Source organism: Myotis yumanensis, unplaced genomic scaffold (assembly GCF_028538775.1).
Source record: "Myotis yumanensis isolate MYYU_CA2020_CCGP unplaced genomic scaffold, mMyoYum1.0.hap1 SCAF_1, whole genome shotgun sequence".
NCBI lineage: Eukaryota > Metazoa > Chordata > Mammalia > Chiroptera > Vespertilionidae > Myotis > Myotis yumanensis.
The window spans coordinates 217,599,274-217,615,038 of record NW_027223752.1 but is presented as its reverse complement, the minus strand read 5'-3'; the positions used below and the strand labels follow the sequence as shown (position 1 = coordinate 217,615,038).

The 15,765-nt window shown below is 48.1% G+C and overlaps 1 protein-coding gene across 9 annotated transcripts in view; it reads left to right on the top strand.

Moving 5' to 3' along the window:
* PGCKA1 (PDCD10 and GCKIII kinases associated 1) overlaps window positions 1-14,605 on the top strand; it is a 70,760-nt gene extending 56,155 nt beyond the window's left edge. For 4 of the 9 annotated variants that reach the window (XM_070398085.1, XM_070398094.1, XM_070398076.1 and 1 more), the window contains exons 2-4: window positions 1,347-1,388; window positions 10,947-11,000; window positions 12,651-14,605. In XM_070398085.1, coding sequence (XP_070254186.1) covers window positions 10,969-11,000; window positions 12,651-13,590 — 972 coding nt within the window. In that variant the 5' untranslated portion in view covers window positions 1,347-1,388; window positions 10,947-10,968 and the 3' untranslated portion in view covers window positions 13,591-14,605. Of the gene's footprint in view, window positions 1-1,346; window positions 1,389-4,645; window positions 4,738-5,820; window positions 5,944-10,946; window positions 11,001-12,650 lie in introns of those variants that run through there. The other 5 variants (XM_070398113.1, XM_070398129.1, XM_070398121.1 and 2 more) reach the window with 3 other exon arrangements.
* The last annotated feature ends 1,160 nt before the right edge of the window (window positions 14,606-15,765 follow it).

The window sequence follows — 15,765 nt, the reverse complement described above, 5'->3', positions numbered from 1 at the left end:
CTAAAGTAGACATTCTTGGTGCACCCCCTTGTGGGCTTTGTGCACAGTCTTGTTGTGGTTAAGCCTTGATTGTTGTAGTTATCACTGTGAGGAATTGACCTCCAGGTCAATTGGCTGTGAGAATCAGCTGTGTCTGCGGTGGGAGAACTTCTGTGCTGGAGACACCCCTCTGGGGCTAGACTTGCTTCGATGGGGCTTTGGTGCTCACTGAGTCTGCCTCCTGAGTGTGTCTTTTATGGTTCCACGGAGTTTAAAGCTGGATGGTCCCACTCTGACCTCTGGGCTTCCTGGCTCCTGGATCTCTAGGGAGGTGCTAATCTAGCCTTTGCCTGAGGCTATCCAGCAAAAGCCTCCCTGCAGGGCTTGGGCGGGGCGGGTCCCATGGGATCAACAGGGCGGGGTTAGCAATTATGGCTGCTCTCAGTCTTGCCCTCAGAGGCTCTGCTTCTCAGTGTCCCAGTAGTCGCTGCAAGCCCCACGGAGAGAAAGCTGCCCTAGGGTTCTGAGCGATGCCAGACAGTCCCGCTTCTCCCGTATGAGTCTGGGTCCTTAGAGACTCGCCCGGAACTGGAGCTCAGAGCCTGAGACTCCCTCCCGATTGAAAACAACCGCGCCCTCAGCCTCCAGCCCGCTCCACATGCACTCCGAACCTTAGTATTTTACTTCAGCACTGCGCCTCCTCTGAGCCTCGGTATGCTTTTCTCTTTCCTCCTAGTTGTAGAACATCCACTCAGCCAGCTTTCCTGTGGTTCTGGATGATGTCCGTTCCGTCTTTTAGTTGTATTTTTGAAGTGGTTGTTCGAGGCAGCAAACTCCCGTGTTTACCTATGCCGCCATCTTGGTTTCTCCTCTAAATTATGTATTTTGTTAAAATATTTTACATGTGTTCATTGAAACTTTATTGATATGTCTCCAAGAAGCAAATGCCTTGAATTTCTTTCTGCTGAATTGAAACCTTACCCGTCAGAGAAGAGATGTGTTGTCAAGTCATGTTTGTCAACAGTAATAAAGAGCAATAGCTTTGGGTTATTGAACAATTCCAACATGCCCAGCATGGGCTAAATAGCTCACACGTTGTGCCATTTAAATCTCACTGCAATCTTATTTCGGAGAAGGAATACTGAAGTGTGGGTGAATTGTTCATTGAATGGTGAGTGTCAGGAGCTGGGCCTGGTGAATTTCAGAGCTTGTCTGCCTGGGCTGACGGTTCCAGATCAGGAGCTCCATCCCCCATATCACTGCCTAGCGCCTCTGAGGAAACGCTCTCTGTCACTTTGTTGATGCAACTTGGCCGTGACACGGAGGCAACTTGCAGACCTCAATTTTCAACTTTTTTGTTGTTATAGGAAGAGAAGTTAAGAGAACCTAATGGACAATCTTCACAACAGGTAAGCTATTTTCTTATTTTAATGCTATGGGGGGGGAGTCTATTCTTTCTATTATCCATTACATTTTCGATTACTCGGTCTTTCACTACAGTTTTTATTATCTAAAACATTAAAACCAGTAGGCAGAGTAAACCCCAAAGTCTGTATCATTCTGGCACATTCAGGTTTGAGTAGAACTCGATTTCCTCTTTACTTCTGTTGTTTGGGGCTACAATTCTCAAACACGTGAGACCCAACTAGATCTTCACCCTGGAAGATTTTCCGTTATTCTATCTCCCCAGGCAATGTGGGGTTTCTCTAATAAAGACCATCCCTCCCAAATAGTGATTCTTAAAGTATGTTCGCAGGACCAACATCATCAGCCTCACGTGGAACTTGTTAGAAATGCAGATTCTAACTGGCCCCACCCCAGTCCTGCTCAGTCAGAAGTCTGGGGGTGAGGCCCAGCCTCCTAGAATATTCTGATGCACTCAAGGTTAGGAGCCAGGCCCTGCGATTGCAGGTCTTCCTTTCTTTTATTTCTCTCTGAGTCTTCTCCCCAACTCCCTTACCATTTCCATCATCAGCCCGACATGGGGATAGGATCTGTTGTCCAGCTTACTCTAGTGGAACCAGCCTGTTCTCCCTACTGGGATCCTGAAAGTAGTGTGTGCATTGTCCTTGTTTGCCTCTGCAAATTCTAGATGATCAAGCTGCCTCCTTGATGTAAAACCTTATCTACCTTTATCTTGCCTCATTAGAGGGTGCATTTAAGAGAGCGTGTGTAAAAGGTGGCATCCCGCCTCCCTGTAGCATTCCTGCGATGCTGAGCTGGCACTGTGTTCCCCCGGGGTGCACCTGGACCCCACCTGAACCATTATCTGCTCACCTTTGCCCACAAGCCTCTTCTAATCTTCCCAAGGTTACTCAGGCACTCCCCACCTTATGTAACAGATGGTATAACATTTCAATACAACACGTTATTAGTCATGTCTTTATATAACTGTCTCCTTTCCTGGACTGTACACTCCTTCAAGATCCCTGGAATCAAGTCCAGTACTTGCCACATCATATAGATGCTCAAGACATATTTGTTGAATGAATGGGTGATGACGCCGTTAACAGACAGGGGAGATCTTCTGCCTTTTTGTGTCCTAATAACTGGTAGAGAGTCTAGCCTCCAGTAGGAACTTTACTCAGTCTTTTCAAGTGCAAAATCTATTTTTACTGTAATTCAAAAAAACTTTGGGATCCCAATTCTGCACACCAAGGGTCCTCTACAGATATGGGACAGTCTGATTTTTTCTTGTCCTCTATTTTTGGCTTCCAGCCCCGAGTCCACATTTATAAAAAAGGTGATTGGGTGTGATGTTCTCTAAGATTCACTGTGGGATCCAGGGGGAGGAGCTGGACCCTTGCACACCCCATAGGCTCCTTCCTCTCCCAGCCTCTCCCTCAGAATCATTGTCCACACATACAGGTGGGAGAGAGAAACCCAGATTCCCCCATTTGGGGGTTGATGAGCAGTCATTGCATCAAAAGAGGCCTAAATAGAATTGCAGGAGCCTTTGATCCCACGGTGGCCTGGCCAGACGACTGAATAAACCTCATGGCCAGCTTATAGGAGATACTAATTGTCTCAAATATTTACCACGTCACTCCCTCCCTAACTTTACTACGTGGCAGAACACCTACACTATTTGTGCCCTAATTCTCGTGTTTCTGAGACCTTTCCCATACAAAGTCCCTCTCCTAAAATTACGGTAGATCAAGCATGTCAAACTCGCGACCTGCGGGCCGCATGCGGCCCACAACAAATATTTTTGCGGCCCAGACAATATAACGGTGTGAGCAGTTATTTATAATTATGAAAGGAAATAGGTCTCCTGTCAGATCCAGAATTACTGACATTCACCTTGGGTCAGTTTTGAAAGTAATCACTGTGAACAAGATTTCCCCCGAAGTAGGAAAGATAGTAGCAGAGAAGAGATGCCAAGTGTCAGGAAGAAAACATTAATTTTATCACTGCTCTTGTTCTTTTTTTTATACTATACTTTTCGAAATAAACCTACGTTTCTATGAAAATTGGAGCTTTTGGGTTTTTTTGCGGCCCACATAAACTTACACCTTGTTTATTTGGCCCGTGTTAGCCTTTGAGTTTGACATGCTTGCCATAGATTAAATAACCACTATATACTGCCACCTGGTGGTGAATAGATAAAACCACATCTACCTGCTTTTTATTGCATAATCCAGTGGACTCAGGAAACAACCTACCAAAACAGGTGATAGTAATACAATAGGAAATATTATATAATAGACGTAGTTACATATTATATAATCAGGAAATATTGCTAATAAAGACAATGGCCACAGTGCTAATAATAACCACACTGTACCACTTTCTAACCTTTATATCCATTTACTTATCCATAAAATACTGGTTTCCACCTAAAAGGGTTAAGTTAAAGTGAATGAATACAAGAAAGTTCTTAAAACGGTACTTGATGCACAGTCAATACTCAAATTTTAACGACTTATTATAGTTATTAGTAAGCCCTGGCAGTGTACCAGGCATTTACAGTAAATGCCTTACATACTTTCATCTCCTTTAATGTTCCAAGTGATCCTGACAAACAGGAACTGTTATCAGTCCCATTTTGCAGATTAGACAACTGATGCTCACAGAGGCTAAGAAATTTTCCCAGAGTTCACAAAGCTGATAAGAGGTGAAGGCAGAACTGGAACCCACAACTCAACATTGTTCATTTAGCCACTCTGCTGAACTGCCTGTGTGGTGTGATGGATCTCCCCAAATGTTCATGTAAATGCCATCCCGCCCCACACATCTACCCCCACCCCACAGGGTGCCCTGATCTGGGTCCTCATCCCTCCCAGGGATCTTGCCATGACACCCACTCTCTCCCCACCTTGGGGCTCCAGGGTGTGGGACACAGTTCCAGAGGAGATGGGCCGGGGGGGGGGGGGGGGGCGGGCGTGGTTGAGGGGAGCTTTCTGCTGTCAGTCGGGATCATGGGTCGGGTGAGTGTGGACTTGGGACCCAACACACCTCAACGGCAGCGCAATGGGGTGTTGACAACCCGTTGAGCGGGGTTCCCACCTGTAAAAGGTCATGTTGGTGCCTGCCTGGCAGTGGAGTTCTCAGGACTCAATGAGGTAACTGTACTCCAGGCTGAGTTCCCTTCTTCCTGAGTCGCTGTTGAGATTACTAGACTCAATTCGCAAGAAAACCCTGGTGCCGTTGACTCCTTTTGCAGATAAAGAAACAGGCAGGCCCTAACCGGTTTGGCTCAGTGGATAGAGCATCAGCCTGCAGACTGAAGGGTCCCAGGTTCAATTCCAGTCAAGGGTATGTACCTTGATTGCGGGCTCATCCCCAGTAGGAGGTGTGCGGGTGGCAGCTGATCGATGTTTCTAACTCTCTATCCCTCTCCCTTCCTTCCTGTAAAAAATCAATAAAATATATACATATATATATTTTTAAAAAGAAAGAAACAGATAGGAATCCAGAGATTCAACAGCTTCCCCAATCTCTGCGGTTGGTGACAGAGCTGTTGCCAGGACCCGCATGTCCTGTACCCCGCACAGACTTCAGGGGCTGCGTTCACCCAAACACCACATTACATATTAGCTTAGAGCCCAGAACTCCACCAGATGATTAGGACTGTCATCCTGACAGTTATTAGTTATCCCCAACATGTTCCACAAAACACAAGTCGTGTTGGTTGTTAATAGTCTTTTGTGGAAAAAGAAAAGGTCTGTGCTCACATAATTTGGGGAAATGCTGGGTTAGGCAGAGTGAAATAGTTCCTGTTCATAACTATGAATGTGTTCATCCCTATTCTCTGCTGTGCCCAAACCTACTTGACCAAGGAACCCCCTTTATCAGGGGGGACCTACAAATACATCCCCGCACACTGATAGCCCATCAAGCCCAGTTCTAGGTGATGCTAACACCTGTGTCGTAGACATCGGCTATTGTGAGTGCATAATGGACCGTTTGATGGTGATAATAAAGGGCTCCGTAGCGTCTCCGGGTTTCTCACAATCAATGAAGCTCAGCCTCTTTAGGAGAAAGGGAAACACAGCAGGAACCGTGGCCCGGAGAGTTTGCAAAGCCTGCCCGGAAAGGAGGAACCGGCTCTGCTGAGGAAGTAGGTTGGGGAGTCAAGAATGTATCTTTTTTTTCCAACTGGAGATAGGCGCCCTCTGTGAAGGGGGGCAGGCAGTCTTTCCTCTTTTCTGGAGCACCTGGTAGTTATTTTCATTCATTCCCCTTTGAGTCTGAGAGCTCAGTATCCAGAACCAGCTCACTAAATATTTGTCGACTTCACCTGCTGACCAGGTGACCTGGGATCCCAACTATTTTCTATAAACATTGGCAAGTTGGGTTTTCAACACGGAGCTGTACTTTCCATGTTTGATTTTAATCTGTCTCTCTTCCAAGCACTTCAGCTCCGATAAACTCTAACCACTTCCCAGCAGCTGCTTTGAAAGCTGGCTGAACGGAACCCCTGATGCGGAACATCCTTGACCTTGGCATCACACGCTGGAGGTTCGGTTGTTTCGGGGGGGTTGGCGGGGGGAGTAGGGCCAGGGTTCCTCCCCTCTCTCTCGGCTATTACACATGGCTTTTCCTTTTGGGCCACAGGACAGTGTGAGATTTGACCATAGGAAGGGTAGACTCTCTACAGGAATAATAACGTCAAAAATTCCATATGGGTCACTCACTCATGGGCACATGGCACTTACCAGTCATTGCTTTGTTTGAATAACAATATGAGGTGCTCCTTAGTGAGCTGGCCTTGCGCTGGGTTAGGCATTGCCTGTGAGGAGCCTGTGTTTAGCAGGGTAGCAGACAGCTGACGACACCCCAGCACTAGACGCTAATTCCCTCTTTATAAGGGGCAGCCAGAGGAAGGAACTAGGATACCTGTGCCTTCGAGCCCAGTCCTGGGACTGCCATTTGAGGGCAGGTCTTCAGTAAATACTTAGAATGACAGCTACGTTCAGAAAGGTCTGTGGGATTTCAACAAGCTTATCTACTGTCTTAGTTCTGTTTATGAATTTTGCTTTATATAAAATTTTATAATAAAATTATTTAAGTTAAAAATAAAAGAATCCCCACAAACCCTGTAACCAGAGTCCCCAAATGTTGCCATTTTCCACTCTGAGTTTATTATTTCTTTCTACACACACACACACACACACACACACATTTTTTTCCTGAATCATTTTAACAAGTTACAGATGCCATGCTCTTTACTCCTAAATACTTTATTTTACTGTGTATTTCTTAAGAACAGGGTCTCTTTCTTATATATCCCCACCCCCCAGTACAATGATTCAAATCAGGAAATGAACATTGATTTAATACTAATAGCTAACCTATACAGGCAGTCCTTTCTGACCGGGGGAGCCTTTTCCTATATTCCTTTCACTTCCTGGTGAATTTTTCAGTCAATTTCTGTCTGGTTAGCAAACTGGTGGCTCTCCCCTCTTGTCCCTTCTTCCCACCTCCACCCTCTCCCCCTTAGGAGACAGGGTTTTCCAGCAAGGAGATTTGCTAGTAACAGATGGGACATTGTCATGTTCATCTTCAAGCACCGGACTGTTTAACATCCACACCAAACGCAGGACGGAGTCAAGCCCCCAACACGGACTCCGGGAGTGGGCAGGCTCCAGCACTGATGGACACGCCCCCTAATGGTGTTTGCTTTGCCCCTGTGTAAACGGGAAGGATCTGCCCTTTGCTTCTCTGTTGCTTTTTTCCACTCCAAAGAGAAAGCAGATTTCCACTCTGCTCAGGCATAAAGGGCACCTGACAACTGACTTCTCACCTGTGAGCTAGCTGTCGTCCAAGGGGGGCAGGGAAAGCAGATAGTCTGCCGGCTTTTAGCTCAATCTGACTCTTTTGGAGTGTTTTTCCCATTTGCATCCACGGATCACGCAGGTCATGGGTGTTCCTTTTTGCACCCAGCAATGGGAGGATGCCTTCCTAAAAGCAAGGTATCGATGTGGGTGTGACATGGAAAGAGAAAGAAATTGGATTTGCTATTAGGAATCATCAGATAAGGACGAATCATTGGAGATAGGGCAGGCAGGGCTCGGCTGTAAATATGTTAGTTCCCACCCTTTTCATCAGCCGTCACACAGCCTTGGACGCTGGAGCTGGTCTCACTGGGAGAAGGAATGTCTCTGGGGAAGGAGAACAGGGGTGAGGTGAGCGGGCAGACCCTGTAACCAGGCAGAGGCCATGCGCACTGAGTTTGGGAGAGGCTCAGAGCATGGCCCTGGGGCACGGGGCCAGGTCTGCAGGAAGCCCGGGTGGTGTGCCCTAGAGGAGGAAGAGGGAGGAGAAGCCAAACTGGAAATTTGATCCCAAAAGGGGACAGTCATTAAAACATCCTTCACAATTAGGTGGTTTTGAAGGAAAATATAGATCGTGTGGTTTTCCTGAGGGAGTGAGAGGGGGTCTTAACAGCCACAGGTGATGCTGTGTAAATTCTGTAAGAAACGGAGGTGCCGGCTCTCTCGTTGGGCTGTTAAATCTCAGCAGTCATTGCATCTCTGTGCACGTTGCTTATGTGGGACAGACCCAGCCTGGCCAGGGCTCCCCAAGGTGGACCCGAGTCAGTCTCCGCGTCGCTGGGAACACAGGGTGTCACTCAAGATGTGCCTCTGTCTTCCTTCCTTCCTCCCTCTCAGAAGGAAACCTCCCCTGGACAACTCTTAAACTCACTGACCTAAAGTTGACCTCCCTGACATTTTTCAGTACGTTATTCTCTTCCATGGTCTGCCCTCTCTCAAACACGTAAAAACCTTTCTTTTTCTTTGAGGTTTTCTTTTTTGTTTGTTTGTTTGTTTGTTCTTTGGCCCCCTTTCCTGGCTGATTTTTTTTTTTTTTAATAGTGACCAAGATAAACAAAGGTAGTGCTAGCATGGATGGACAGGATTTTAGAGCAGGGTGTGGATGAGAAAGGGTGAGAGGGGAGGACAGGAGTTGGTGGAGGACAGGAGGTGCACGTGGTACTTTTCATGCCATTTGTCCAGCTAATCCTATATAATAAAGCGGTAATGTGCAAATTGACCATCACTCCAACACACAAGATGGCCGCCCCCATGTGGTCAAAGATGGCCGTCAGGGGAGGGCAGTTGTGGGCAATCAGGCCAGCAGGGGAGGACAGTTGGGAGGGACCAAGCCTGCAGGGGAGGGCAGTTTGGGGGAACCAGGCCTGCAGGGGAGGGCAGTTGGGGGGGACCAGGCCTGCAGGGGAGGGCAGTTTGGGGGAACCAGGCCTGCAGGGGAGGACAGTTGGGGATGACCAGGCCTGCAGGGGAGGGCAGTTGGGGGGGACCAGGCCTGCAGGGGAGGGCAGTTGGGGGGAACCAGGCTGGCAGGGGAGGGCAATTAGGGGCGACCAGGCCAGCAGAAGAGGGCAGTTGGGGCAATCGGGCCAGCAGGGGAACAGTTAGGCATTGATCAGGCTGGCAGGGGAGTGGTTAGGAATGATCAGGCTGGCAGACAGAAGCAGTTAGGAGCAATCAGGCCGGCAGGCAGGCGAGAGGTTGGGAGCCAGCAGTCCTGGATTGTGAGAGGGATGTCTGACTGCCCTTGAGGGGTCACAGATTGGAGAGGGTGCTGGCTGGGCTGAGGGACACACGCACACACACACACACACACACACACACACACACTGTGCACAGATTTCGTGCACCAGGCCTCTAGTATAGGAAATATTAGCAGAAAATGGGCATGAAGGGGGAGCAGAGGCCAGAAACAAAACCCTGGGTAATTTAACTGAGAGCTTTGAAGGAGGAAAAGCTTGTACACACGTGTTCACTGGCTGAGCTCCCAGTGATTTCTCTGCCTGTCGATCCTCTGTTGCACTTGGGGTTTGTGTCTTTCAGTTGGTGCCACGTTGGTAGGAAGATACCATTTGCCTCTTATGCCAGAAACAAACCTTACTTGATACTATTAAGGCTGTTGTGCGTATGTGTATGTCATGGCTAGATTACATCTTCCTTAGGTGGAAGGCCTCCATCTTTTTTTTTTTTTTTTTTTTTTTAAGCATGCTGTATCCCAACAGAGCTGAATAATAAGCATATGCTTAGTATGAATATTCACTTGTATGCTCCCCAGCAACACTATGTGCTAGTATATTGTTATCCCCATTCACAGATGAAATAGGCCCTAAGTCACAAGCCAGTAAGAGGCAGAGCTGGGCTCTGAACCAGGTAAGCCAGGCCACTCCCCCCATCTCAAATCTGTGATCACATCCACAAAGATTTGTTTGTTTGGTTGGTTGGTTGGTTTTGTTCATATGAGGTAGCATTCACCAGTTGCAGAGGGTAGAATGTGGCTGTTTGGGGGGTGGGGCATTTTTAGCCTCCATATGGGGTTATTTGTGGATTTGACTTATCAGTGTCAACCTAGTCCCTTGTAACCAGCCAGCCAGTCTGTACTATTTAGAAAACACCAGGAGTTTTCTCTGTGGGTAAAGGCTTGTGAAGCAGCATCGTGGGAAATTCTTCCACGACTGGAGGAAGGAGAGAGACCATGGGAGGCAGTAACCCCATCAACAGCAAGGGATCTCTCTCGGTTTCAAGCGCATGCATCCTGTGGACACAGAGGGATGGGGGCTTTAGCCTATCTTTGAGAAGGTTGAAAATATTAGAAATGGAGAATGACTCAAAGGAAAGACCAGAACAATGTAGTCTGTTTCCCATGCAAAGAAGGTTTTGTTCAGAGGGCAATTTGCAGGGGAAAAATGCCACCTTGGGAAAAGGCAGGGAGACAGTGGGCAGGTGAGAAATGAAAGAAGCACAGACTGAGTCCACCTGCCACCAGGAAGCCCAAGGGGTGCTCTTAATATTTAAGGAGCGGGTACGGGGAGGACCAGGCCTGCAGGGGAGGGCTCCCCAAGGTGGACTCAGGTCCTTTGAAGGCCAAGAACTTCAAGAATGGAGTCCACGAACTGTGTCCAAAATCAGCCCAGCGATGGGAAGGGCAGAGCAGGAGCAGGTGCGTCAGGTGAAGCTGGTGATGATGACCTGGCTCTCACCTCCTCGGGTCTCTAACGTGAAACACGTGGGTCAGCTGCCTCATCCTGAAGTCCTTGAATACTTGAGTAGCTAATCCCCAGCACAGACACCTCCCCTCTCTCTGACACCTCCTGCTGCCCCTGGCTAGGCTCCCGTGTCCCCCAAAGAAGGCAGTGGAATAGAAAACGCACAGATCTTTTCAGTCCCGCCTTTCTCTCCCCAGCGTTCTTCAACCAGTATTTACTCATTTGCAAAATGCAAATGACATACAGAACTCCCAGGGTCAGGGAAAGGGTCTGGCACAGAGACAAGTGTCAATAAATGTTTGAGAGCTCGGAATCGGTGATATCCAATACATATAGGCATTCCAGTGCCTCCCTGGCCCACATGTTATCTTTCTGCCAAAAACTGTGACTCCACTAACTTGTGAGTAGCTAGGAAAGAAAAAGCAAACCTAATTGATATTAGAATGTTATTCACTGTGTTTTCTCCCTTTTATGTTTTCTTTTCCAGATGATAACAAAAAATAATCCAGATGGGGTGCAGGTGCTGTAAAATGATACAAAGGTAAATTTGGGGGGGGAAATACCTCATTCGAATGAAGGAATTCACAATTTCCATGGAGGCCCTCTTAAAGACCCTGCGTTGATTCTGCATTTATCTCGTTGGGGCTTGACCAGCATTGCCAAGAAATTAAGAATTTGGAACTGCTTTGATGTCATTTAAGAGCACATGTGGCCTAGATATTAAAACCTTTTTTTGTTGTTGTTCCCTTCTCAGAGATGTTGGGGACTCCGTCATTCTCTGAGATTGAATTTGGTTTGGGCTGAATTTACATTTCTCCAGGGAGTAATGCAAAGCAAAGCTTTAGTTTTGGAGGATGCCTGAAATGGCATCACTGAAAATAAATCGCCCTAGTCACATATGTGCTTTTAATTTTTTCCAGATTCTATCCCAGAATGTGGGTAATAAGAACAGAATTCTCTATAAAACAAAGGGGAAAAAATTAACTAATGATTTTGCTTCCTTAACAAACAAATTTATGTGTTGTTATAGTTCTATTCCATATCTATCTACATATACATATATATTTTTATTCATATGTAAGTATATACACAACACATACATATGTGAATGTTACTCCACTGTAATCATAATGTGATCTTACACTTAACCAACAATCCTATATAATAAAGATGTAATATGCAAAGTAACCCTCATACCCTCACAAGATGGCTGCCTATGACCAGGCTAGCAGGGGGGTTAGTGAGGGATGATCCAAACGAATGAACAGCAGGCTGCGTGGGGCGACCAGGCCGGTGGGGGGGCCGTGGGGGTGACCAGGCCGGTGGGGGGAGGGAGGGTGGTGGCAGTTGAGGACAACCAGGCCGGCAGGGGGGGGTGGCAGTTGGGGGAGACCAGGCCTGCAGGGCAGGGCAGTTAGGGGTGACCAGGCCAGCAGCAGGGGGGCAGTTAGGGGTGATCAGGCCGACACACAGAGGTAGTGAAGGGCAATCATGCCAGCACACAGAGGCAGTGAGGGGAGATCAGGCAGGCAGGCAGGTGAGCGATTTGAAGTCAGCAGTCCAGGATTGTGAGAGGGGTGTCCAACTGCCGGTTTAGGCCTGATCCCCAGGATCCAGCCTAAACTGGCAGTCGGACATCCCCCAAGGGGTCCCGGATTGGAGAGGGTGCAGGCTGGGCTGAGGGGGACCCCCCCTCCCCCCCCTCCCCCCCCCCCCACACACACACGAAGTTTGTGCACTGGGCCTCCAGTATTTATTATAAGTATCTTTCATGCTAGTCCAGACTTCATATTTATCCTTTTGATGACTGCATAATATTCCATTGAGGAGATGTACCCTCAGTACGTAACCAGTTATTTTCCTGATTCTGCACATTTATTTTATTTTCTATTTACTTTTTTTTGCTTGTTTTTAAATTCCATGAACTTTGTTCTGAACCTTCTTCCCACCCTCTTTTGAATCTTTTCTTAAGATCTATTTCCAGTGGCAGAACACTCTTATGCCAACTGTATCTATTTGATTTAGACACACATATAGGCTTACATAAGTAACGAAACACAGAAATTAACAGGAAGAGAAGCAGAGCCTGTAGTAGAGATTATTAATAATGGAAGTTAGTGATTAATAAAGTGATGAACAAATAAAGTTAATAATCCACCTGACTGATCTTCATTATTCTCCCCCCCCCCAGCTATCTCTTCGATCCCGTTCAAGTGCCCTCCCCCGGCTATGTCAACGAGGTGAGCAGCTGCAAGTTGGAGGAAGAGGACACTGTTAAATTAAAAGGCAAACAGAGCAGCGAAGTCCTGGTGCATAAAAATGACCTTCAGCGGGAGGGCTTGAGGAGGACGGGGAGCAGAAGCCGGAGGGCTGGGCCGCAGGAGCCCGGCTGGCCTCCCCAGGGGCCGCACCCTCCAGGGGACACAGGAGGGGAGCCCTGTGCGGAGAAGACTGGTGGTGCCGTCAATGGCATTGGGCCCGCGGCGGCCCTGCCGCCCCCTGGGGATCCTGGGCCCCCCCAGGGAGGCACAGCTTCCTGGACCAATACCGCCAACAGCGTGCCCCCAGCTCACCCCTTCCTCGAAAGAGGGGGCCCCAGGGAAACGGACTGTGCGCTGCCGGCCTCGGGAGAGACGGGAGTCGTGGGGAATGGAGACTCCAGAGTTTCTTCTGAGGCCGAGGGTCCTACGGCGGACGTGCCGGACCATGTCCCCCAGATACCAGCCCCGGACTACCCTCCACACTGGGGCTCGGCTGGCGACGACGTGGATCACGAAGAAAAAGAGGAGGTTTTCCAGGACCATGCCGAGGAGGAGCGCCCGGAGGAAGCGCGCCCAGGCGCGGAGGAGCAGGGCTTGAACCTGCCCTTCTCCTTCCCGGGGAAGCGACGCTGGGATTCCTTAAACGGGGCAGTGGCCGCGGAGGTCCTGAGCGTCCACTTTAAAGAAGAGGACCCCGCCCCGGCCGCGCCTGTGGCCGATGGGAGAAACGGGTGGGAGGACGCCCACCGCACCCCAGGAGACGCGAGCGGGGAGGCGGAGGAGGAAGACGCGGAGGTGGCGGAGGCCCTGGCTGCTTTGGAAGCGGCCACGGCCGGAGAAGACGTGGACGACGTGGACGACGTGGATTAGGGGCGGGAATTGGCGCGTGCAATGGAGCTGGTGTCACCAGGGGCTTTGGGTGTGATTGCTCCGCAGAGCTGAGCTGAGTCTGCAGCCGCGGTGCAGCCCTGCCTGTTTACAGCCAGCCTCATGCTGATGACGGAGTGCCTGTGCCCGCTCCTTAAATATTGAGAGCGCCCCTGTGGGTGGCCCATCACTCAGGACACTGGAACGAAAAGCAGAGTGGGCCATGGTGCCGCTGGCTAGAAATGAGCCTCTTCGGCAACCCCCAGAGTCCCCACAACATCTGGTGCAGCTGTGCTGGAGAATTCTCTGAAATCCCAGCGCTTCGCCCCAGAGCACAGACTCCCGGAACAGTCTGTTTGAATGTCGTTGTTTTTGTTAATCCTCACCCGGAGATATCTTTTCCATTGATTTTTAAAAAGAGTGAATGTGGGGGAAAGAGAGAGTGGGAGAGAGACATCGATGTGAGACACATCCATTGGTTGCCTCCTGCAGGCCCCGGCAGGGCCAGGATCCAACCTGCAACCCAGGTACATGCCCTTGAGAGGGAATAGAACCTGTGAACCTTCAATGCGCAGCCAGCCATAGAGCCACGCCGGCCAGGGCTTGACTGTCAATTCTTTATCTTGCCTTTGAGAGCCAAACGTTGGCCCCAAGCTAGAAGAGGTTACTACCCCACTTAAAGTGCCTACTGTGTGGCCAGAGCGTGGCCTGCATTCAGGGACAATCACCCAGGGAACTAGTGACTAACCACTTGTTTGACAGGAGGTTAAGCTCAGTGGCACTGAGGGAGGAGCTAAACAATGGTTAGTCATTGGCCGTGATATTAAGGCACCTTGACCTTAACTTTTTTATTTTACTTTTTAATCTCCTTTGGGATTGGGGAAGCTGGTCAAAATAATTGTTGAAACTCCTTATGTCATATTTGGGTTCGAAGTTTATGAGATTTGGAACAGTGAAGAGATATATAGAGTATTTTATGCCTTTTAATGCCTGATTCTGATTAAAATATAACAACCTATGTGGTTGCCTGTATTGATTCAGTGGTGCTTCTAATATTCCCAGATGGAGTGTCAGTGACCTTTGATGGTTGTTGTTTGTGCGTTTGTTTTTCAATTTAAAGAGCCAGACTTTTAAATCACACTTGAGGAGGAGACCGGGTTACTTTGCTGAGAATGGCTCTGGCTCTCTCTGTCCTTGGGGTTCATTCAGACTCTTGACAACATGACTACCTGTGCCTTAAGGATAAATGAGCCCTCTCAGGGTTTTCACCTTCTAATTTACAAAAACAAGGACAGCCATTCAGACATGGCTCGATGGAGAATACATAGGATGGTCAAGACTATCTAGAAAAATATAAACATGGAGATGCTTTAGTTTGGTATTTCATAACAGGTTCTGAAATCTGACTGACCTTGGTCTGATTTTTGACCTTGCAATGTGACCTTGGGCAAGTAATTTATTCCTTCTATTCGCCTATCTGTTAAGTGAGAATGAGAATAGTCTGTACCTGCAAAGATGACACAAGGTTATACAATGGTTAGCACAATGCCTGGCAAACAGTAGGCACTTGGTAAAGTAAGTCTTCTTAGTTAAACACCTCCTTTAAGCAAATATTTACATCCTCACAATTGAAAATGTTCATACAGTGAAGTACATACAATGTTCTCATGCATTTTGGTAGTTATTTAACATAAAACATGATTTCTGGGCCTCCCAGCATCTTTAAGGACGGTACCCTAAGAAATAAAGACATACATTGCCCTGGGTTTGTTTGGTGACAAACCACCTCTACATACAAGGTTAGTCAGAACCCCTAAAAGATAAACTGTTGGCATCGTTAATGCATGTGTTTGCTATTGTATTTAGTACACCAAATGCTTAATATTTCAGAGAGGTTCCTTCAACAATTTCTCACGTGCATCTGCTGGGATTAGGTACCGCTGCATGTGAGAAATAGCTTATAAAGACAGAGCTTTATTTATCTCTTATGTCAAAAGTCTGGAGGTAGCATTTCGGGCTGGTAGGGCTATCAGTGACACATGCTCCTTCTATCATCTTGGCTTCCTTCTCGAGACCACTGTGTGGTCCATAATGGCTACTGGTTGCTTTCCATGTAGAGTAAGGACAGTCATTCTGACATGGTTCACTCCCTCTCTACTAAAGACCTCCCAGAAGTAT